This window comes from Maylandia zebra, linkage group LG8 (genome assembly GCF_041146795.1).
Source record: "Maylandia zebra isolate NMK-2024a linkage group LG8, Mzebra_GT3a, whole genome shotgun sequence".
In the NCBI taxonomy this organism is placed as follows: domain Eukaryota; kingdom Metazoa; phylum Chordata; class Actinopteri; order Cichliformes; family Cichlidae; genus Maylandia; species Maylandia zebra.
Genome location: NC_135174.1, coordinates 19,921,117 through 19,946,239, shown reverse-complemented (window position 1 = coordinate 19,946,239; position 25,123 = coordinate 19,921,117). Strand labels below are relative to the sequence as shown.

Sequence of the window (25,123 nt, the reverse complement as noted above, 5' to 3'; positions counted from 1 at the left end):
CTCCAGAACAAATCCCTGACAGGGAACAGCCTGGAAAGTCTGGCTTGATGATCTCAGGCTGGCTCATATAAGACTAAAATTTTATTTTATTATGAAATAAGAGAAGCGTAAACTCTCAAGAGAAATAAACAAATATATTATTATCTCAGAGTCTTGAAAAAAGGCTGATTTAATTTTTTTAATTAAGAGCAAGCTTGTTACTGAATTTGTTAGGGTTTAGTTTTTTACCAAACCTGTACCTAGGAACAACAAAATGGATATAAAATAGACACCACAGCAGTGCAACATGTGGAGCCAGATAATAAAAATATGCAGAATTTGACTGGATGTTGTGCTTTTGACTTGCAATAATATATAGAGTATAAAAGAACGTCATCAGCTAAAAAGTACAATTTAAATAGCAGTGGTAATAAATAATAACCTCAAGGTGAAACCACTGTGTTTTTGGGCCTTAGGCAAACTCTTTCTAGTTATTATTATTTATATTACTTTTAAACCTAGGGCTAAAGAGCTCCCAAGGTTTTGTTGGCACCATTATTTACTTTTAGCATCTTTACTCTCTCTTTTCAATTACAATTAACATGAATGAGATGAATGTACTTGATTTAAAGTGCCGTTCGAGTTTCCATATAATTATGCATTTCTCTTATCTTCCCTGATTATTTCTATTATTCTGAATTTTAATTAAGCCTCTAAAAATCCAAGAGCAAATCTCCTTTATGATGTTGCCTGGAATAAATTATTAAAGCCATTAATGCAAATATGTTTTTTCCTTGCAGGATGACTACATCAAAAACATGGAGGAGAATGTTGGTTCTGATGAAAGTAAGTCATAAAAACTGATTTTATCTGATTGGAAAGGATTGTCTTTGAAGAGCTGAGGATTGATGAGTGGTTTCATTTAAAGCCTATTGTCTATTTCAGCTTATGTGTATGGTAAAGTACAGCATTCAGAGACAATTTTCACAGCTCAATACTTCATATTGAAATAATGAAAAGCTAAGTGCTCTTTGCCTTTAGCCATCTCCTTTAGACAATGAAATGGTGCAGCACACGCTATCAAAGCACCAACTTCTTCTTTTAACTGCGACAGTTGTCTGAGGTCATCCAGCTCGTGGTGAGCGCTGGTGTGAGGTGTCAGAGATTGTGAAGGGTGAGAACACAGTTGCGATTCAGGAAAGGAGAGACCGAGCCTTCAGTCAGATCCATTAGTTTGAAAAGCCTGCTGTAATTGCTTTTGTTGCTGAGGGCTCAACTCAGAACTCCCACCAGGCTCCATTTTTCTCCGTGGGGTCTGTTCCTAGCTGAGAAAAGAACTTCAGCTGTGGAGGTGGAATAGACAATTTGAACATGAAGTTCAGTTGTGTAATGTTTCAGTTAAACGCTGTTTTGTTTTTTTTCTCATAAAAGACTCCTTTCCTCCGGAAAGATGTTATAATCTTTGATATTTCATAAGATCATTGGGGAATTGCACATTAGGGAAAACAGTGGTTGGAGACTACGGCACGTACAAAATTATTGCAACCGTGTGAAATGAACTTGTGATCTCACTGCCTTTTAAATAGTTCCTTTAAAGGGGACCAAGTCTAAAACCTCTTGCTTTTTTCAAATTGACTTTGGTATGTCAAAATAGCAATAAAAAAGCAATAAGATGGAGTCTGTCTGCTATTAGTTCATGATTGGATGGGATCAAGTTAATAATTAATTACAAGCTCTTTGTTATATACGGAGATTAACTATGTAAATCGGGGGGGAAAAGCTGCACTGATTCATCCGAGTGTTTTGAAACTTTACTTACATTAATCTGATTTCTCTAAAAAATTTCAGGCAGAGAGATTATTTTTAAGCAATAAACAACATAAATGTGTAATATAGGCCATATTTCTAAGTCATATTTTTGAAGAATATTAAAGTGTTGCTCAGTAAACAGGTCATTTCTTGAAATTAATATGTCAAGGTTTATGATTCATTGATGTTTTGTCCAAATGTTATTCATTGTCAACCATAAGTGAACCATTGCTATGTCAGGTTGTATCTGCCTGACCTTTAAGTTTAAATCACAGCAGATTAGGTTCCTGTGCTTGTTTTAACAAAGCAGTCACTCTCATCTTAGCATACAGGAATCCCTTTAAGAAGGTCAGGGGAATAAAGTGCGGTATGAATCATTTCACAGGTCAGGGTATATGTGCACTAATCATACACGCGCTTGCTAATTAGCAGCTCCTAACAATGTGTTCTAGCTGCAAGGTGAGAGTGGGAGGTCGGTTGTAATGCCACACCCACGCTTCCTCTAAGGAAGAAGATGTGAGAAGAAGCAGCTGGAGATGTTATCCCAGTCATCTGTTCTTAGCCTACAACAAGGGGAATAACTAATGTAATCTCAAGAAAACGCCTCGCTTGCTGTAGTGCGGGCGACTTCTATTTGAATACCATTGATTTCATCCGCATCACAACTCCCTTTGGGACTAATTCTGCAGACTTAATTGATCAGAGCTCTCTTCATTGCAAATTCAACAAGACAGCAAAGAACTCCAAGAAGGTGTACCTGCAAGCCCTGGGTAGAACAAAGGACCTAACCGGAGACTTTAGACACCTCTGGTGCCTTTTTAAGTGAGCCAATTGAGACATCAACTCAGCTCCACAGACTGCTCTTTATTCAAGGGCAGTTTTGAAACAATAAGCTGCCCACTCGCTGACTCTGATTTAACAGAGGAGCCTCATATTCAACCTTTATTTATGCTGAACAATTAGACTACTTTTGTCCCTTTACTGAAGCATTTTACTAATTAGATTAAGAAAAAAAAGAGAAAAAAAGGTGGCTGTGATTACACGTCAACGTGTACAACCTCAGGAAATTGTTCAAGCATAATGTGTTGTCAAAGAAAACTGAGGTGAACTTGTGGTTTGCATTCTGTGATAATCGTGAGAAAATAAACGTAGCTGCGAATTGCTCTAACTTGGCAATTAAAACTCAGAACATGAAAGAGTCTTCTAAAATGAACTTAAATGGAAATCCACCAAAACGGGACAGTCTCTCTTATGATTTACGGTTTCATGCTTTAAATGTCCGGCAGCCCAGTAACACACTCTCTGCAGATTTTATTTTTTCCCCAGAACCGCTAAGGTACTTTATTAAATGTAAAAGTAATGGATGATGACAGCTTTTGATTGATGAGCCTGTCCAACTGCAAGGCGCCATACTCGGTGAAGAATTCAGATGCGAGCGCAGACAACAGCGGCGACGCTAATCGTGGATAAGAAAGCAGCTGGAATGGTTTTGATTGCGGTGTAATAATAATAATAATAATCTCTGATAGATTGCACGGGGGCTCAGTGCAGTTGCGTCGCTTTTGTTGACATGATTATAGGAGGATTTAAAACCCATAATGGCTCTATCACATCCTGGCCCTGAACTGAATTCTCGATGCAGCATATTCTAAACAAAACGAGTAGAGCTGGAAAAGCTACTTGATCTTCACTGCAAATTAAATCTAGTGTTTAAATTTCATTTTTCACATGTGGGAGTTGTATATGAGCGCCGTATGACAGATGTGTGTGATTTTTTTTAGCTGCTGCTTCGAGGCAGTTACACAGCTAGATATATGCAAATTGTGCACAAGGGGAAATGCATTTTGCTCAGGTCAGTGCCATTTTTAAAGACATGACAATAAATAACAGGAGAACTACAAAAGGTTTTCATAAGGACTTGACATATGAGCGGGTTGCACATCATTATCTGAAACAATACCATTATCTTCCGGGCTGTGCTTCTGTAAGGAAATGCAGCGAAGTAGTGTGTGACACAGTTTTAGGTCATGGAAATCGTTCACCAAGTTCATTTGTTTCCTGGCAACCTTGTTTAAGATGAATCCACCAGCTACTTTAAAACTGCTAGAGTCAGCAGTTATATAGTAACAATGATTTTGTGAAATGTGACACTGTCATTGTAAATTTCCGCCTATTCCATCAGTATGTGGGGCATTTTAGCATCTATCAGATCTTTATGTTGTTTTGTAGCCTGCAACTCTGTTTTGCTTTGCTGTTACTGATGTTGTTTACCAGATGCCACAGCAGCCAGCTGTTCTCAAGAAAAAGGCTCTTTGTAAACCCTTGTTACATTATTTTCCACCAAATGGGAGGCGGACAAATTTGGCAATTAGCTGGTAAACATAGTGGAGCTCTAGGTGGCCAGACCTAAAAATTCAGCTGTTTCTCTCACAAATTGGTTGAGACCAAAAGGGACCTAAAAGACAAGTAAATATTGCACGACTCTGGGTGTGCTAATGTTGTGCTGTTTATGCTGGATGTGCAATTAACCTTCATCCTACCAACATATTTAACATACATGAGCTAACAACTGGGTGCCTGAGCACCCCAAGAATAATTTATTGCAAGAAGCAATATAATAGCAAAATTATAATAAAAGCAAAACTTATTTTATGTTCAAATCCCTCATCTGTCTTTCTGTGTGAAGTTTGCATGTTCTCCCCTTCTATGCATGGATTCTCTCAGAATACTCTGGCTTTCTCTCACAGTCCAGAGGGGTTAGGTTAAGTAATGATTCTAAATTGTCTGTTGGTATGAATGTGACCATGAATGGTTGTCTTGCTCTCTATGTTGGCCCTGTGATTTGTCCAGGGTGTACCTCACCTCTCGCCTTATGACACCTAGGTTAGGCTCCAGTGACCCCAATATAAAACAATTGAAATAAGAGATGCACTCTCCCCAGTGTGTCATGGATCTGCTTTGGTACCGCCATTACATGGCTGAACCCAAACTAATTCAAACTCTCCTTTTGATGTGTAGAAGTAGTCGGCTGTAGAGATGGACCGATCCGATATTATGTATCGGTATCGGTCCGATACTGACCTAAATTACTGGATCGGATATCGGAGAAAAATAAAAAATGTAATCCGATCCATTAAATATCACGAAAGCACCTCACAAAACTTGCAACACGCCGTAACTCACCTCAGAACGTTAGCACGTCGGAGCAGTATGCATCACGTGATAGAGCGGCTGTGGCATGCGACCTGTCGGTGGTCTGGATAGCATTTGGAGCTTCGCTAGCAACCTGGCATTTCATCTCCGACAAAGTTATCCCCGAGAGAAGTAAAGCAAGTGTGTAAGTCCATCTCTGAATGTTTGTAAAGCATTCCCACGTTAAGCTTAACGAGCGACTGCCTCTCGCTCTCCTGCTGCTACTTCAATCATGAAACTGCTTAACGATCAGCTGATCGGCTTTTCTGTCGCGAGTCTGTCTCTCTTGTTTGTTTTTGGCCCACTTTGCACCAGAAAGAGGAAACCAGCGGCTGAACAACAGCAGCACGTTTAAGCTTGATAAGCTGTTGTTAGAATTTATTTAATATTACTTTCTACACCAGGATCGTTTTCTACTTAGCTGACCCTGGTAACTGTGCAGGGGCGGATCTAGCAAAGTTTAGCCAGGGGGGCCGATAGGGCATTAACTGGGAAAAGGGGGCACAAAGACATACTTTTCTTTCTTATTCTCATTTAAAATGTCGAGCTTTTAATAAATAATTATCTGACACCCAAAGTTTTAATTTGATGTAAAACGAATAGAAGTCAATTACTGTATATAGTGACTATTAAGTCTAATATATATACCCTAGTAAGCTATAGTACTTTTTCCTTTGGGAAGGTACCATCTGTGCTGTCTGCAATTTTGTTGAAGAAAGATGTTGAATCTATTTAATATTTCTGTGCATTTTTTTTCACACTGCATCAAATTAAGGTTGATTACGTCGATTAAGCATCATGAGGTGGCGCGTGAGGGGTGGTTCCCTATTTTTTATTTATTTATTTTTGTTGTTGCTGGGAGTTGGAACCCTATTAGTTAGGTTGCTTAATATTTACGCTAAGTACTCTTTAAAATACCAGAATAGGGAGAATGGTGTAGGTCTAAGTTTATTAGATTGATCAGTATTGCTGAACTATGAAATATTTTTTTTGTATACAGGTATAACAGAATAGCTTTAGTGTAGTTGTTGTTTTAAACTTGAGTATGAACTTGCAGACTTGCAAAATGCAGCAAGATATTTTAAAAAACAGTTTTGTTGATTAAAAAACACTATATCGGATTCATATCGGTATCGGCAGATATCCAAATTTATGATATCGGTATCGGTATCGGACATAAAAAAGTGGTATCGTGCCATCTCTAGTCGGCTGTACTCTGAATCTCTTCCAAATGACCTCATCCTATCTTCTAAGGCTTAGCACAGACTCCCTACAGAGGAAACTTTCTTTCAGTCACTGCCCACAGCTCATGACCATATCTGAGGGTAGACACGTAGATTAGCCATTAAATAAACATATTTGCATTTATGCACAGCACTCTTTTCACTGTAACAGGTTGGTACAGCATCTGAATCTCTCAGACAGCGGTTCTAGCCGGGGAGGTGATGCGATGCTTGAGCTGCGAAACATGGAAGACAGGGTGGACGACCTCTGTCTCTTGGTGGGGGGGATGAAAGCCACGACAAACTTAAAAGGGGGAGAGACTGGTAGAGGAAGAGGTAGCGTGAAGACATGGTGAGGATGGTGTTTAGACCGTTAACAGATAGAATACCAGTAACAAAATCAAGCTGGATGTGGGACCAGGGACGTCTCGGAATAGGGAGGGGCTGAAGATGCCCTGCAGAAAGTTGGGTGGAGGCCTCGGTCCGGGCACAGACCTCATGAGCAGAAACAATCTCACGGACATCCGACCCACTGACTGCCACCAGAGGACACGTCGGAGGAGTTGGAGGGTCATATTTGGGTCAGGATGCCCCGAGAGCAGGGAGAAGTGTGCAAAGCCTCCTGACGACTTTGGGAGGGAACGACCAGCAGGAGTTTTAGAAGGTGCTGGTTCAGCAGACAGGGCAGCACAAATGGTGGAGTGGGAAAACTGTCTGGAGAGCGCTTCCACCTTAGCGTTTTTGGAACCAGGACAATAGGCAGGATGAAAGTTGTAGGATTTAAAAAAAAAAAAAGAGCCTAAAGAGCCTGTGTGGGATTGAGTTGCTTGGCTGTTTGAATGTGTATCAAATTCTGATGGTTGGTCCAAATTAGGAGTTGTTCTTTTGCCCCAAGAAGCCAGTGCTGCCACTCCTCCAAGGCCCACTTGATGGCCAGCAGCTCCTGGTCCCTGACGCCATCTTGGTAGACCAGAGGAATCTTATAGAGAATGGACTCCGGAGCGGGCGTTCTGTGGGAAATTTTCTGGTCTTGGGAATGAGACAACAATACAGACAGCTGGGACTCCAGCCCAGGATTTGACAAGACAACAAGGAGATGTGGGGGCCATGTCGAAGAACTGCTGGAATTAACAACTGCTCCTCCAGAGAAGGGAGGAGACGGAGGAGTTGTAGATCTTTGGAGCTGGAAGGGTTTAAAATCTGAGTATATTGCACCCTTAACCCACAATCTATGGGGTATGCTTAGTAATTCTGTCCATAAATATTATGAACACAATCGAAAAAGAATCAAAACCCACTATGAACCAAACTTTTTACTGTTAATCTCAATCAAGCTCTTACTACGATTATACATGGATCAGAAATGACTAAAACCACATTACAGTCAGTTATATCACACAATTTGCAGGGCATGCTGCCATGTGACAGGAGGAGCAAACAGTTGCTATCCTCCTGTCTGTTTTTGGAGTAAAGGTAACACTTTTTAAAGAAGATTTTCCAGCTGAGCAGTGAACAATCACAACAGCAGGTGGAGTTTTCCTCACTCCAAGGAGGGTCATTGCTGCTTGGTTTGGGGCTTGCAGTGTAGCAGAAACAGCTCTCCTTCCCATGTGTGGCATGACCAGGGTATGTCCCAGCTGGGGACAATTTATAAAAAACAACACACATTTTGAGATATGACAAAAGATAAACCTCTGTGGTCTACATGGAACCCAGTCGGTTAAGAAATCACACTAAATGGTAACATATTTATTTTTTTATAAGCTTGCTTCTGTTACCCCAAAGATTCCAAAAATACATTATTATATCTTTCATAAGCTTTTTTATAATTTTACAACTATCTAACTTGAAAATTCCTTCCTCTCTTTGCTAACATAAATCCTGTCACTTTTTCACAAACATGAGACTCTTATTAAGTCTCCTTCTGTTATATGGTTTGCAGGTGTAGTTTAGTAAAAAGAAAGTAGATCCTACACAAAACTGGTCATAACATGGCTGGTGACTTTTTTATTGTTCTTTTTTCTGGTTGTTGATGTGTTTTAGTTTTTTTTTGTTTTTTTTTTATTATCCTGATCATGATTTCTCAAAATAAAAAAAAATAAAAAAAACAGGCATAGGTGCCAAATGTATGTGCCACTTATTTAGATTGTAAAAGAAAGGGAACATATCTCCAGAACTGAATAACTTAAAACAAAACAATCTAAATGGCAAAAATTGCACTGCAGGTCGAATGAAAGATATTTAGATATTCTGTGTGCACCTGTTCAACTGCTGGTTAGCGTAAATATCGAATCATCCAGTAACATGGCAGCAAATCAATGCATTCAGAGGAGAACTGCAAGACTGCTTTGAGCTGACATGTTTGAGCAGACTCAAATAGCCAATTGTTACAACTGAGGGATGCTGAAGGGGCTACTATTTGCGCCACATAATTTGTGTGTGTTTTCTAGTGGTTTTTGTTGTTTTTTTGGTATCTCCTACCAAACATTTAGCTGGTGCAATGCATAGTTCACTGCAAAGCCCATAGCTGTGGTTTCAGGTGCTTTCAGGTCATAGTGAATACTCAGATGCTGAGTGGGAACAGTTTATGGTATATTACACCAGTAAAACAAACCAAATTCTGCTTCCTGCCTCCATGAAAGTTTCCTGATAGTAACCACTCAGCAAATACACAGTGACAGATGATGTAAGACAAACCAGACAAAGCCTGGGGAAAACTTGAATGATGACTTGTGCTAAGGAGAGCTGATGTGACACATTGAGTCATACTGAAGATATTAGATAGCTTCGCTTTTTTTTCTTTATTGTCAAGAAATAGTCAAAATGATATATGGGGTGACAGATTGGGGTGAATTTTGTTGAGCTTTTATGTCCTAAATCAAAAGAGAGGCTGGAGACAAATGTACTATCAGCAGTAGAGTCTGTCTATTATTCAGCTGCTGGGGTTAAATAAAATGACAGAGCAGACTACCTGTTGGACCAGATGAAGCGAATAAAAGTCAAGTGGTCACAAAAAGTGTTATATGGAATGACGGAAAGTTTATGAGCTTTCGCTGCTGACAGAGTCTTGCTATCTGTCTTCGGGCTTCTCTGCTGAATATAAATGCTATGTCATGAATTTCCACTCAGCAGAAGAACAGTTTGGACAAATTGGTTTGTAATTCAGTTAAGACAAACAGCAAAAATAATACCAGCCCTATCCCACTTGTATTCATTTTTTTTTCTCTTTGGCTATTTACAAGTTGTTGCCCTTTGAAATGATAATGCATCTGGAATCCTGCTCTACTTTGAGGTTAGTTTTTGTTTTATCGACTTCTGTTGCTCGAGGGAGTTTTACAGAACGGCAGAGTGTGTAATCTGGAGTCATGTGAAGATGAACCAGGGGGATTTTTCTCCTCGTGTTTTAGATTCTACTGCACCTGCAAGTAAATTTGTTTTTATGCAAAGTAATATATAACAAAACATTCATTCAGTTAGGAAAATCTCAAAATTAAACTTGTAAAAATATGCCCCAAACTCCTAAGCATATTAATGACTACAAATGTTTATTCTGCAAGTGTCTCCATATCATTTCAGTCGCACATGTATGTAACAGCCAGTGCTTTTTTTCTGTTGTTTTTTTTTCTAAACTGTGTGTGGTACAATATGACACCAACACAACATGATCATGCCCAGCTGGGATGGAGTGACTAATGCCTTTCAGCTCATTTGGGCCACTGAAAAAACATCTCAGAAAAAAACATCAAATTACTGTTTTAGAAATTCTTAGAGCCACACCAAAAAGTAATCAAATGTCTTCATCTAATTTGTTGTCAACTAGAATTAAACACAGAAAAAATATGTTTTTTATTTAAAAAAGGGGAGCATGACCCAGGTCTTTAATCTAGACATTGTGTTTTATATATATCTGGCTTATATCTTGCATTGTTTAAACAAATTCATCCCACCAAACACAAGCCAATATAAATGCCTCACATGTAGCAATACTGCAATCTTCCCAGGAGCAAGGAAAAAATCCCTCCCAGGGCTGGACTGTGCAGATTCCTCAGTCAGACCTAAGTTAGTCTGTTAAATACTAAAGTTCATGACTGTAGAGAAAGACAGTCATGAAAATGTATGGTTTGTTTCAAAGGTTGCCAGGAGAGCTTACGTGTGAAAAGTTGTATCTGAACAAATCATATGTCCATAAAACGTCTGGAACAATGTTCTTTGGACACATGAGACCAACACGTTTGGCCATAATGCACAGTTGTTACGCAAAAACAAGCAAATCAACACCTCATACCAAATATCAAGCATGGTGGTGGAGGCGTGATGATTTGGGCTTCTTTTGCAGCCACAGAACCTGGACACCTTGGACATTATGCTCTTTACATACTACTGAAATGGGTTATATCTTGCAGGTTTTACACATCCCATTCATCCCACTAAATATAAAAGCTTCAGATATAGCTTTTACTCTCACATCTTGTGACTGGATTGGCATTTTAATGGCGTTTGGAGTCACTGAGTTGATCATGAACTCCTCTGTGAGGCTGTCTGTCCAACAGCTAAAGTTCGGTGCAAATTAGGCAGCAGGAAACGATCCTACGCACAGCAGCAAATTTAACAGAATGACTCAAAAAGAAAACAGTAAAGGAGTTGCAATCCAGATCTCAACCTGATTGAAACACAGCGGCAGAACGTTAAGAGAGCTGAGCCTAAATGATCCCTGCAAACCTCATTGAATTGACACAATATAGTAAAGAAGAGTGGGCCTAAAACTCCCCAACAATGATATGAGAGACTGATAAATACAGAACATCACTACTTCAAATTATTGCTGCTAAAGGTGGTTGTACGTAGAATCATGAGATGTACCTGGTTTTCAAAGGACCCTATGCAGTGTGAAAAACTCTTTTATATGACTGTATCTCCTGAAAAATAACAACAACAAAATAATAATAATAATAATAAGCCAATAGGACCAAACACATTTTCTCTGTAACAGAGCGTACATTGTGGAACAAAGGCCTGTGGAGGACAAGCTAGCACAAAAGTGCTGCCAGACTCTATTTTTTATTAACTACTGTCAGCAGCTTGGTCTCCTGCATGGTCTTATAGTACAAAAACACCACAGGCAGACAGTATTTCTAGATTCTCTGTGAGTTGTCTTGTCATCCACTGATTCTATAAAAGTACAATGTTCCCTCATACTTCCCTAGCATCTAAGTATTACCTAGTCGTGGGATTTGCAGGAATCTGGCTGGCAGCCACCTTGTATGTTGACCGTGTTGACTACAAAGCAGCTGCTCGAAGCTGACTCAGGATTTCACAACTTAAATTTCTCCTAGCGACTGCCGACTGCCGCTTGCCACTCACTCTTAAATTTATCTGTGCCTTTGAGTTTTCCCAGCTCGCTCCGGCAAGGCGTTAAATGGACTGGGACGGTGTGACATCCACTTTCGGATGGCATTGACCATTGGCTGAGAAAGGTGGAGGACACAGTTCTATTTCCATCTCAGTCTATTAGAGGGAAGGAGACTGGCATCGAACAATTCAACTCCCTGAAGATAGAAGGAGACATTAAGGGGGACAGCGTGCGGAGGGGAAAGAGGATAGAAAGAATGGGAACGTGGAAGACAAAGATGGAGTGTGTATTTCTGTGTGAGAGAGAAAAGGCAAGCGGGGGAGAGACAGTGATAGGTTGACATGGGGGAAGTGAGATGTGACAAGCTGAGAGAAAGAGATGCTCAATCAGTGCTGTCAGGTTTTCTCGCAATCACAGACAGCCTGCAGTTGGAGACTGCAGGCTGTACTATTGATGATAGGCTGCCTAATGACAGCTAGGCGCCCAGTAGTGCTGACTAAATAATCAATGGACTAATTTGTTCACACTGGTGGAATATTTTTAAATACACATTTCATGATTTTTATTGTATACGCCTGTGTCAGAGAGAGGTTTGTGAGAATGGATCATTTGAAATGGCGCAAGAACACAGAACTTGATTAAAGCAGCTTTCTCTTTTTGTGGGGTTGCAGTGTTTGGTATAAATCTACTGAAGGCATGCTCCTTGTCAACAGTAACAAAAACAGCCGGTAGCTCTCCATTTGTCTGCTGTAGGTGACCGAAATAGAGAATGAAACTGCAACACCTTAGGTGTGAACGACACCATTGGATTTTCACTCTTCGTGTTTTTGTGTTTGCAGCCCTGGACACCACCAAGGATCCATGCCAGAATGTGAAGTGCAGTCGCCATAAGGTGTGCATTGCTCAGGGCTACCAGAGGGCCATGTGTGTCAATCGCAAAAAACTGGAGCACAGGTAGGAGGAGCTGCAGAGCTTCGATGCTTGTTTTTTTTTTTTTTCAAACGTGTCGTAGATTTCCAAGTGGACAGGATGATGTCAGCAGTTAAAAGCACTAGAATTATCAGGTGAAGAGTTAATGAACAAAAAGTAGCTTTTATATAATGTTTGAAAAATTCATGGTTAAATAGGCCATCTACCAATCTTTTACTGTCTTACTCTGCATTGTTGCTGCTGATTTTGGACTTTCTTCCAATGTTCTCAGATTAAATTCTGTAGGTTTCGGTGTACATAGGTCATTTGTAAATCACTATCACCTTAATTTTATTGTCTTGAAAAAGGGCTATGTAAATAAAGCTTTAATTATTGGCTAATTGATTGGCTAACAAATTTAAGAGGCTCTGTGAAGTGCCATGAGTGGAGCTTAAACTCTCCTGCTGAGCAAGCTCTAGTTAGAAATGGCTCAGGACTTCGGGAGGAAGATTCACACAAGAGAAAGTGACAGAATGTCCAGGAAGTGTATAAAGTTGAGTGAGAATATGTATTAATACTTGTAACGTCAACACTTTCTTGGTGGAAATGACTAAAACCTGGGCAGCTGGTGAGTGGGAGAAGAGATGAATAAGAGCAGGTTAAGAAAACAAGTTTTCAGCTGAGACTCACGTGTTGCTGGTATTTGAAAGAATTCTCAAGCCCACTGAAGGTACTTTTAAAAGTTGTTTTCATTGCCCACTGCAACACTGACATGTAGAAAACAATCTATGAGTTACAACTTTTAAATGGAAATAAACATCCTCTGTGTTGTTTAGCAAAAGTGTTTTTATTTTTATGTCTCAAACAGCTTTAATGACATTTATATTTTGCACTGCTTTAGAACAGGAAAGTCAAAACTGGCCTGGTAAGACTCCGGCCAATTGGATGACTTTGGAAAAGGAAGGCGGGCATACGTTTTGGAATTTTAACTGTGTTTTTATAGGTTTTTACAGCTTTTCTTACTGATAAAGACCTTCCCCGTGGCCAATTTCACTACAGTATAGAATGAATAGATAAACAAATGACGGAAAAGTTCGTTTTTCACTATCGATTATAGAAATTTATGGGATTGCTTTTTCTTGTACACTGCCTACAATGGAATATTTGGCTTATTTAGGCAATAAGCTATGAGAACTTTTAAAGTAATTTCACACATTTATTTCTTACAATTGAAGTTGTGCTGATAGATTATTTCAGTTACTACAGCAGCATTTCTTTATCATGAAGAAAAACTGAGACATTATGTTGAAATTGCATATTGAGATATCTCAAGGATTAAATGTGTCGTTTAAATATCTTTTACAAAAACAGAAAGGGGAGTTTCACTGGCCCAGATAAACGTGAGCACTATGTGGTCCTCAATGTGCTTTATGAAAGTCGCCATGGAGATAATACCAGAATATGAAGCAAAAGGAGAAAGATGGTTTGCGCTGAAGCTCTGAAATTAGAGATATTAGTAGATATGTTAAAGAAAAAATGGCAAGAGCTGATCTTTTAAATGGACCCGTGTTGTCCTTTTCTAAATCAGTACGAGATACTTTTGTCACATATTTCAGAGCACTATATGCTGCATATAATAATAGTCGTGACTTATCTTACATGCACATCTGACTGACAGAGCACGTAGCTGCAGTTGGTTAAACATTAGCCACTTGTATTTGTAATATTGCGTTATGGAGCTGAAAGACGAGATCTTTTAATCATTTTTTGTACCAGATACTTTGATCAAAAGCAGTCCTAGGGACAATTTTGTAATTTTGCCAATATAGTGATGTGTCAGTAGGGTTTATATTCTGATTTCAAATGTTGCCCTCTGCACAAAGACCCTTTAGTTGTCTGTGAGAAACAGCGAGAAGCATTTATCTGTTCTCTCACCCATTCATTCCACTTTCTCTGAAAAACAAATGAGCAGAGTTGGAGGCTGAAAAGAATTAATGGAGTGAATTATTACTATCTGCAAAGTCTATCTGCAGCGACAGGCATTTATCTTTTTCAATAAAGTGCTTCATTTACAGAGTCACTCCAGAGACGAGAGAGACTGTGTCGAATAATGGGTAATAAGCAGGAACGCAACCGCACTAAACCGTCCTAGCATCATTAAGTAGCAGCCGCAGAAGTCGTACAGCAGGCCCTGTGCTTGTGCCCGCCAAACATGAAGTCAATCAATGTGTGAGGGCAAAGCAACCGAGGGGGATTTCATGAACGGTGCATCCAAATATTAACAGGCACATTATGACTTTCTAGCAGTTATAATCAAAAGCGCCTTGTGGTGTTTTGTAGCTTGCAGGATGTATTAAATGAGACAGAGTTGTAATGAAAACAGCTTGTTACAGAAGATTTGTAGCTATGTGTTTGACCTGTACAAGCCGGCAAATATTATAGGGCCAATTCATCCAAATTAGAAAACATATTCACTCACTCTTTCAGATTTATAACATGTAGCTATACAGAAAATTTTCTGTTTCTTTTAACAAGGATCTCAGAAGTTTGCCCCTGAGCTTTCTGGAATGGAATTTGTTTTGTGTTGCTCACAACTTTGAGAAATCCCACCTAATGCATTCAGCAGCAGTTGCTGCTACATTACATTTCACACACTGTGAAGACTCTGTTGTCCAAGGAAGTTTAAATGCATTCAAACTTAATAGAAATAAGACCTGAGGAAGAGGAATCTGCGGTTGCTGGCAATCCTTTTCCAATTTTCATCAAGCACCTAAATCAGATAAAAATGTAGTTGCTTGAAATGTTTTGTTCAAAAAGTAAATACCTCCAGTGAAATACTATGAAGAAGCCATACTTTGAGTTTAAAGCTACTTAACTTTTAGTTTAGCTGTAATTATATGATAGATAAAGTATCATACAGTAGAGGCTGACTAACTTATTGGCCACTACTGCCTCTTTGCTGATCTTTTTTATATGCATTTGTAGCAGCCGATAAATCAGAAGAAGAAACACCCTTCAACCTTGTTATGAGTTTGCCCACCAGGGGGCACTCTTGTTATAAAGCCACAAATACAACAACCAGCTGGTCCCAGCAGTCCAGTAGAGGATAAATGAGTAAATAAATAACCAGACTTAAAACATTTAAAAAAAAAATCTGTTTATATTTTGTGTGTCTGAAAGAAAAGTATTGGCTACTATATAGAAATATTGGATTTTAAACAGACATCTGGAATTCACCTCAAAACTGCTAGTCTTCGGTGATAGTTTATGATTGACTAAAAAGTGAATAGCTGTGAAAGTAATGGCATCAGCTTCAGCTGTAAGATTTTCTAAGAGCAACATGGCAGTCAAACAATCCAGAATTGGAACCGAGAGAATTGCCCCAGATCACTACTTCCAGAGTGAGGGAAAAGACTTTTTAATGCCTTACTTTTGGACAAACATGAAGATGTTTCTTTTATCTGATGTGCTTGCTGATTCTGTGTATGTGCATTTTTATGTCCTGACCAATGAAATTAAAGTAGATTTAGATAATGCTTTATAATATCTGCCCCAAAAAGTGCTCAGATTTGTTTCAAGATGGTGAGATTTCTAGAAAGACTTTAATTTGATCCTCAGAATGTTAGCGTGCCATGCTAACATTTAGCTCCAACTACTCGGTTAGTGAGCTGTGGCTACTCCCAACTTGTGTTCTTAGAGTCAGAAATGGACGGATACCTCTGATATATTATTTTTTTGCGTTGGATTTCAGAGGCAAACAGTCAGGGCAGATGGAGGTGCACGAAGGCAGCTGCAAGCCTTGTCCTGTGGCAGCCTCCTCACCTGTGTGTGGCTCTGATGGACATAACTACGCTTCAGAGGTAAAAGCACCCACTCAACATAATTGCTTTATTTGTTTTTGCTTTATTACCAAAAACACGTGACATCATTTTAAATAATGAGATGAGGCCAGTCAAGCGCTGTTTCCTGCTACACTGACATATACGTGGGTGAAGCAGGGCAGCACAATTCATCACTGTTAGCAGGAGGATGAGTGCAAAGGCACAATGTGGCCAAGTGATTAATGACTGACGTCGCTTTGAGCGCATCACTGTATACTGGCCAGTGCCAGGAAACTTTATTGATTTATGTATAGTTTTTAATTTTGACCTTGCATGAGAAGACAGCAAAAAAATGACAACTCAATTTTGCTGTGTTTCTCTAAGTGCAGTGTCTCATCTGAATGACCAATCTCTTTTCCTGCGGTCACCCCCATAAATATTTTAACTGCATCCTCCTCTCTCGCTCTGTCTGTCTGTTTCTCTCCTTACAGTGCAAGCTGGAGCAGCAGGCTTGCCTCACAGGCAAAGACCTGAGCGTCATGTGCTCCGGATTTTGCCCTTGCTCCACAGCCTCCGTTTCCATAACGAATGCTGACACAAAGCACGGCAAGTGTCTTTTCTTCACCTCCTTCGTGTTTGTGCATTTCAATTTTGGGAGCCAGCATCATCGCTGTCAATCTTCGTGAGTCAATAATTCAAAAAAGGAAAGTTATGATGCACTGTTGGCCACACACGCATTCTTCTTTATGGATAGGCCTCGCAGAACAGCTCAGCCCGATGCTTGCTCAATATTTGGCATCAATACTCACCAATTTCAGAGATTACTGTTAGCTGAAATCCCCCCCCCCCCCCCCCAACCCTGTGGTTAAACTGGTCTTTCAATCATGTACTAATTAATTATTTAGAGTGTACACTATCTATGATTGCAGCCAAACAGTATTGATTGTCTAGATTCTTGAGCATGTGAAAATGCCGATTGATCCAACGAATGAAATGTTACTCCTGCTTTTCGTCTGTAGTCTTGAGTGAGTGCTTAGCTACTGAGAGTGGATTTCTGTTGGATAGCAGCAATTTGCGGCCACAGAGTTAATTGCGAAATAATGTTTTCTTTGATTAGCACATCACGCACTTAAATAAATCACAGTGTGAAAACCCAGCTGTACAGCTCAACAACCACTCTACTGTGAGGAAAATCTGTCCCTTTAGTTCTGTTCACTGTAGGGGCATTATAAAGCAGTACTGAGTCTGTGCTTGCCTTTAGGGAAAGTGACTCAGGTTGCTGTTAAGTGTCTGCCAGGATTTTGAATGTAGGAATTTCCTTTTTCCTCCTTCAGAGAGCTGCACTGGGCAGGACCTGGCAGACCTGGGTGACCGTCTGAGAGACTGGTTCCAACTCCTTCATGGAAATGCGAAGCAGAACAACTCTGGCAAGCCTGGAGCTGGCACCGCTTCAGGTTAGAAACGCACGAAACAGCTTTATTCTCTGCATCCTCCAAACTTACGACTCAATTGTGCAGACAGAAAGAAATCAAAGTAAAATGCTTTAATAACCAACAGCACTGGACAAGAGCCTGGTGGCCAGCTGCAAGGACTCCATCGGCTGGATGTTCTCGAAGCTGGACACCAACAACGATCTGTATCTTGACCACGCTGAGCTGGCGGCTATTAACCTGGACAAGTATGAGGTCTGCATCCGACCCTTCTTCAACTCCTGTGACAGCTACAAGGATGGGAAGGTCTCTACAGCAGAGTGGTGCCTCTGCTTCTGGAGAGAAAGTGAGCGGATTGATTTTCTCTGAAGAAGCACAGAGAGCGGAGTCTATTTTGAGTCAAAGCTCTAAACGGGTGAAATAAAAGCTAGGTTAATCAAAGGAAACACTGGGTATGCACTGAAGTGATGAAACGGGCTGCTCATGAATGCTATGAAGTGTGATACACAAAATCTGTTAAAAAACAGCATGATATTCTAAGTCAAGGATTAAGGATTAACACATTGAAATGTGGCCACATATTGGAAGGTGGTAAAATAAATGTATCATCAATCTGTGACATTGGGCGAGAGGTGGCATACACCGTGAACAGGTTTCTAGTTTATCACTGTGCCAACAGAGGAAAAGAGTCATTCACACTCACATCCACACTCATGGCCAACATTATTCTGGGAAATACTCTACAGAGTGTTCTGCTAAAAACAGACACACTTAGCATGTTGTAGTGGGGGAAAGCAAAGAGCTTTTCTTAATCCAGAGTTTGAATATTTTTGCACTTAAAAAACAATAACATTTAACATGGTGTTCTTTAACTTCATCTACATACTTTAAAGCACAAGGTCCTCTTCACTTTAGACTTTGTCAGTTTATAAGATGTGTTTGAATCTGTTTATTCATCACTAAACTGTAGACGGATCTAAGAAAACAAAACTCCCCATCATGATTGGCATATCTCCTGCTGTCCAATTTGGGACTGTTTTTGTCATGTGGTGTTTCTGTCTTTGACCAATTGAAGGTAATTCTTCATGCCTCCCTAAAGCTTGCCCACAAATGAGTTTTGTCTCTCTACCTTGTTAAAGAAAATGTATTCCTCACTTGGTTTAACCTCAAAAGCCTTCTTTAGCTGTCAGTATCTCTCACTGCTGGTCACTACCATAAAATACAGACTGTATCTAAAAGATAGACATCTGTATTTTCTTTAATTGGCCAGCAGGGGGTGAGTCGTGTTGTTGTAAAAAGATCTGATTTTATTCTCTACAGGGTTCATGGGAATGAACCCTCAATTAATCATTTCAAGCCTTACTGAATACATCATTATGTTTATTTCCCATATGGAAAAGAAATAGTAAAAACTTATATGATTTACTCATGAAAGTGGCCACTTTCTCATTACTTTCATATATTGTTTTAGTAAGTATCCAAAACATACAAGTTTCATTTATGTAATTTTTCAAGGGATCTTATATCTGTTTTCACTCTTATATGCTTTTCATACAAGTTTCACACAAGACAGATACAAACTTTATAAGATTTATATATATCTTTTCCATATGGGTTTGTAAAGTACAATCTTCTTTATACTACAGTAGTAATTAATAACACATAGATATTATTTATAGAGCTGGACAAGGTTTTTTTTTAACTATTTCTGTTTAGTCACAAACAGTCTGTACTGGTTTTGAGCCATTGCGCTCTGATCAGTAAGGTTTAATGAACATGTAATCACAGTAGACTCAATTAACGTGGAAAAACGGAGACATTTTTGTTAAAATTCCACTTATTAATATAAGTAAATATGCATTAATTTTCTTGCCTGGCCAGCTTGAGGTCAAACTGGGTTAAAAGAGTTTGACATTAATGAGGTGGTGTGCTCAGAAAATTTTTCGGAGCTTGAGGATCTTCATAGATGCTATCTCACACATAACCTTACCTTCAGCTACCCACACGTGCCCCATCTGACCTTTACTAAGCAACAGGATTTTTCTGGGACTACACTCATTTGCAGGCTGATTGACCCATCGATCAAGTGTTTAACCTGCAATATATTACTCTTTAAGCTGTTTTTTAAAAGCACAGCACATTTATATATTTTCTCCTTGCGGTGTGACTTGATAATAGAGTAAAGAAGATCTAATAATGCACCTAGTTTTGTGCAAACACAAGAGCAACTCTGTGAAGAAGTACAGAGAAAGGTTTATCGGATTGGGGGTCAATACAAAGTGTCTTCTTCTTTGTTTCCATTTCTGTCTGTTCTTGAGGTTCAGCTTGCTTTCTTGTCACTCTTGGGCTACATCCATATGTTCTTTCAGGCAAGTTCTTGACAATCGATCATCCTCAAGGGAATGAAATATAAGACTTCTTACGCAAATCGATATGGACAAAAAGTGTAATTATGAAGAGCATTGATTCAGATAAAGTTTAGGCAGAATACTTTTAGGTATTGTCTGTCATCACTTTTCTCATTTGATTCTCACAGAGCCGCCATGCCTTGCTGAGCTGGAGCGGATCCAAGTGCAGGAGGCAGCCAAAAAGAAGCCGGGTAAATACATTTTTCATTACAATACTGTGCTGTTAAATATATATTTGAAGGTTTTTAACCACTACGCTTGCATAGGAACATATGTTGAGCAGGATCTTGTTGCTCTTTTAACTCAGATCCTTTCAAAGACATACAGCTCAGCCATCAAGCTGGTGTGTGCCCTCAGATTGGCTTTGAGTCTCTTGGTGAACTTATGTAACAAAGCACTGGAAGCAGCAGGCAAGAAGCTGTAGAAGGCTCATTAAAGAGATCACAAGCACACGGCTAGGATTAGGCCCTAATCAGGCTGGGGGGGGGGGGGATTAGGGGGCAGCACTTGGCTTTGGGAGAGAGCAAGGCTGACACAGAGCAAGGCCGTCTGGCCCAGCAAGAAACACCACGACACAGGCTCTACATACTGCGTGCTCAACATACTGTACAACACAGCGGCTTTTCTTTCTTCAGCTCCAGACCTAGAGATTGGTTCTCCAATCCCTGAAGCCCACTCGTCTTACTTATTGTGATTGGTTTTTTTTTTCACAGAATTGGGGTGGGGAGGGTTGGAGCTTGTTAGAGAGCTTTGCTTTGGGTTTGACAAGTGTCCTGAGGGATGCTGAAACAGTGGAGCTCTGTCACAGAGGCTGTCACTATATTTTTATATGCCACTCTGGCAATAGAAGGAAACACACCACATCACCAAATCGTATCCACCAAACATATGTGTGTTTGTGTAAAACAAACAGGGAAAGTTTTCACTGTCTCCATGGCATTCTCTGCCAAAAAGCTGCCTCTCTATCCTAACTGATGGTCTTATCACAGGTTCACTAAAGCGTGCTGGCATTCTCGTTTGCTGCACTCATTTCCAGCATCAGTATCAGGCAGCTGTGTGTGTGCTCAGGGTATCAATATTCAAGAAATGGCTGCGTGTTTGTATGTGTGGGTCTTTGCAGGGATGTACATTCCCAGCTGCGATGAGGACGGCTACTACAGGAAAGTGCAGTGCGACCAGAGCCGAGGGGAGTGCTGGTGCGCGGACCAGCACGGTGAAGAGATGATGGGCACCAGAATCCATGGCAACCCCAACTGTGGTAAGAGGATGGCAAACAAATACTTTCAATCTCCATCTCTTGAAGTCGTGTTTTGTTTAAATCCTTAAAGTTAGGTACTTATCGCAAGTAAGATGATTTTAGGCAGTTTCTAATGAAAATCAGCTTTATTCAAATAGATTTCTCAAGCCATTTTTATTTTATCTCTTTTTATTATTGGTAAACTTGAAATTTCACTTTTCATATTTAAGATTAGACAGGTTGTAATTTTCTCCTTACATTTCTATAGTTTTCCATTTGTTTCTACACGCTCTGAGCTCTCACTTGCAAACTTGAGAAGTTTTTACATTTTCTGCAGTGCAGGAATTAATTGCTTCGCTCATTCAATCCCTTTGTGGATTTTAGAGTCAGAAGAGCTGTACCAAATTATTAGATTTGTGTCAGAGGAAGAAAAATAGTATCCAAGATACAGTCAGTACTGCTTGTTTTGTTTGATCAAAAGTCAAAATCCAAACAAAATCAGCTACCGACAAGAAAACAGGCAATTCAGCACTAATGGAAAACAGCTCTTCCTGCAGAAAAATACAGGTCAATTGGCTGGACCAGAACACTGTCCAGAGTATTAGAACAAATCTCTTGGATAGGTTTGATAAGAAAAATAAAGAAAATGCAGATTTATGTGTACTGAACCAAAGATACAACAGTTTCTGCTTGACGCATGAAAAAGTTTGGACAGGCGAATTGTTTATCACTACACTATCTTATAAGGGTCATGTATCACTGGTATTCAATCTATTAACAACAAATATGGTAGGAGCATATTTGAATCCTGGCAGGCGGGGGTGTTCATCAGTTCTTTTTATTGAGTGAAAATATGATATATATGCATTGTATGGAGAGTCTTATTTACCATCTTAATCATGCCGTAGTAAAAGAGTGGAGTGATTTCTGCTGCAACTGAGGACTAGAAGCAACATTTTCTCTCATTCTATTTGGCAGACCAAGCAGTGACTAAAATATGGCATTTGGGCCAGATCATCAGGACTGAGCTCTATGATGGTGATTCTGTGTAGCTCCAGTGTTGTACGCAGAAGCAAATGTGCTTTCAAACTTGTTTTGCATGTCTACAGATGATTTTTTTTATCTTTCCCCTACTCCAGATTATACTGATTATTTGTTATGCTTTTAAAGTAAAACACAATAAGCCAATAAGATAGACAGGTGCACTCCAAACATTTATGACTGGTTATTTATGTGGCAATTAATAGATTCTAAAACTATAGCTAAAATGGTTTTAACTAAGCCTACAGTAAGGCCTTGAATATAATTTCCATATACATGAGTCCACTAGGTTCTGCTTTGGTCTGAGTGATGTTTCATCATCAGATGGAGAGCTTTAGTGTCCTTGATGTGTCTGCATGCTTGCCAATTTTCTGTGATCATGCAGACTTACCCAGAGAGACTTTACATTACAATGCACCAATTGTGAATATGCCCCAGGCGGCAGACTTCAGAGACATATAACAGGAATGACTACTCGGCCATCAAGTCTCCAGCTGTCTGTGTTCGTGTATGCAAGAGAGTAAAAATCAAAGCTTTAGTGACATAAAATATTGTTCTTATTTCAGGAAATAAGTCCTGTTTGTGTTGTCGTGTCTGTGTGGTTCTTGTTTTTTTAATTTCTTTCTGAAATTAAGTTGATCTGATCCACTTTTTACAGATGAAGTGATGGGATATTCTGGAGATTTTGGAAGTGGAGTGGGATGGGAAGATGAGGAGGAGAAGGAGGCGGAGGACAACGGGGAGGAGGCAGAAGAGGAGGAAGAGGAGGAAGGTGAGGCAGATGATGGAGGATACATCTGGTAGAACTGTGTGACCCCTATATGGAGAGCATGGCTGCTGGCCTGAAAATCTACAGAGACGGCTCTCTCCTAAAAGCTAAAATTTATGGGGTTCGTGCTCGGGAGGTACGGGATTGTCCTGGTGGGATGTGTAGTGCTTGGCAGGTCCAGTGATGAAACGATGACCAGTTTTTTTTTTTGTCTTAGATATGTGTAATTGCTTCATTCTATTCTCTGTTTTTTGAGCAACAGAGCTTTTTTGGTTTGTTTTGCTGTCCTGAAAACCAGGACCCACTGACTACTGCACCATTGGTAGCTGAAGTCCATCAGAATTCCTATCTTGTTCAAGCGCCATCTATGCATATAGAGATTACCAGTAATTTTGTATTGTGTAAACTGTTGCTTGAGTATTAGAGTTGTTGTCCCACTGGAATGACTAGAGATCATTAAACAAACAGTTTGACATTTTGGGAAATAAGCTTATTTATGGTTTTTTTTGCAGAGGTTAGATGAGAAGCTCATTATCACAGGAATAAAGACCAGGGGAAGACAGTTGCTTTGATCTTTCTGTATAGAAAAAGAAACAGCCAAACATTTAACATTCATCCTAATAGCCTAGCAGGGAGCTGGACTCAATCCCAGCCATCTAAAGGGGTCTCCAGTACATCACAAGACCAAAAAAGTTAACATTTATATCAAGTTTGTTTGAACCTTATTTTAAAAAGCGCTAGGGGAAGAAACAGTCTGACACATCATTTTCTTTTTCCCACTTTGTCTACAAATGAAAATGTGATAATTACTTACCTTAAAAAATGCTAATGCCTGGGTCAGGATACCTTTAAAAGTAGCTACACTAGCTGATCCTGTCTGACATGAAACAATCTGACAAATGGACCAGTAGTGATCACATTAAGAGAATTATAGATCTGCTTCTCCCAGTAGCTCTACATCTGTTTTGGTTCCTTCTCACCACTCTCATGACACCATTTCCTGTCTCCGAGACACCTGAAAAGCAGGCACTACCTCCTGATCAGCACCAAACAGCAGATATACACATTTACTGTAGCAGCTGGTGATAACAGTGGAGCATTTAGCAGCTAAAGGACCAGATATTTCCCTTAGGAGTTGGTAGATCAAAATCACACAGTTACTAAAGCAGAGTAAATACTGGATTTACATTTGCCAGAAGATAGTCATGAATGTGATAAACGCTAATATTCTATCATTGGTTATGTAAATAAGTTCACTATGTCAGCTGTGCCCACAGCTTGTTTCCTCTGCCTCGGATGGCTAAACAATTTCACAGTAATTCTGATCTCCAACTTGCCTATTTAATGCTTTTTAAGTTTGCTTTCCAAAATGTCAAACTTTTCCTTCGAAGCAGCTCAGCACAATGTAGTTATGTATTTCCAAACTGATTATGTATATAAATCAAGTGAATCAACTGTGACAGAAGCTTAGAGGATTTCAGGTCACTATGGTTTCAAACTATTTTTGTGAAGGTCAAAGCAGTTTTTAAATTGTACATGTTTTACTATTTAAGTGGATGCACAGAACTATATACAGTACCTTTATTCCCAGATGGATTATTGAAAACCTTAAGAATGTACTTTAATGACCCAAACGTCACCCACAGTAGAAACCACTAGTCGCTGTCCTCTGCTGACTCTGAAATCATGTCAAAGAATGTGACACAGATATTTGTTTTCTTTGCAACTTGAAATACTGTATTTTGTGTTTCTAAAAGGAAGTGTGCATTACTTGAAGTTCTGTGTGTATACTTGAATTTACACTGTATTTTTTTTTTTCTATGAAAATATTGTTGCCATGTCTTCATTCTTGCTATCGATAGGCCACACATTTGTTTGTTTTTAGTATTGCATGTTAGTAAATAAGAATTTAATTCTTGGCTGAGCACTTTACTAATAAAGGCAATGGAGCCAAG

The 25,123-nt window shown here is 39.5% G+C and overlaps 1 protein-coding gene across 1 annotated transcript; it reads left to right on the top strand.

Moving 5' to 3' along the window:
• The first annotated feature begins 782 nt into the window (after positions 1-782).
• Positions 783-25,122, top strand: LOC101480514 (SPARC (osteonectin), cwcv and kazal like domains proteoglycan 2). The gene is made up of 9 exons (XM_004561234.3): positions 783-825; positions 12,393-12,507; positions 16,214-16,322; positions 16,775-16,889; positions 17,618-17,737; positions 17,841-18,059; positions 20,250-20,312; positions 21,242-21,379; positions 23,058-25,122. Exons 1-9 carry the CDS (start codon positions 798-800, stop codon positions 23,201-23,203), a joined length of 1,053 nt encoding a protein of 350 aa, XP_004561291.2. The 5' UTR covers positions 783-797; the 3' UTR covers positions 23,204-25,122.
• The last annotated feature ends 1 nt before the right edge of the window (position 25,123 follows it).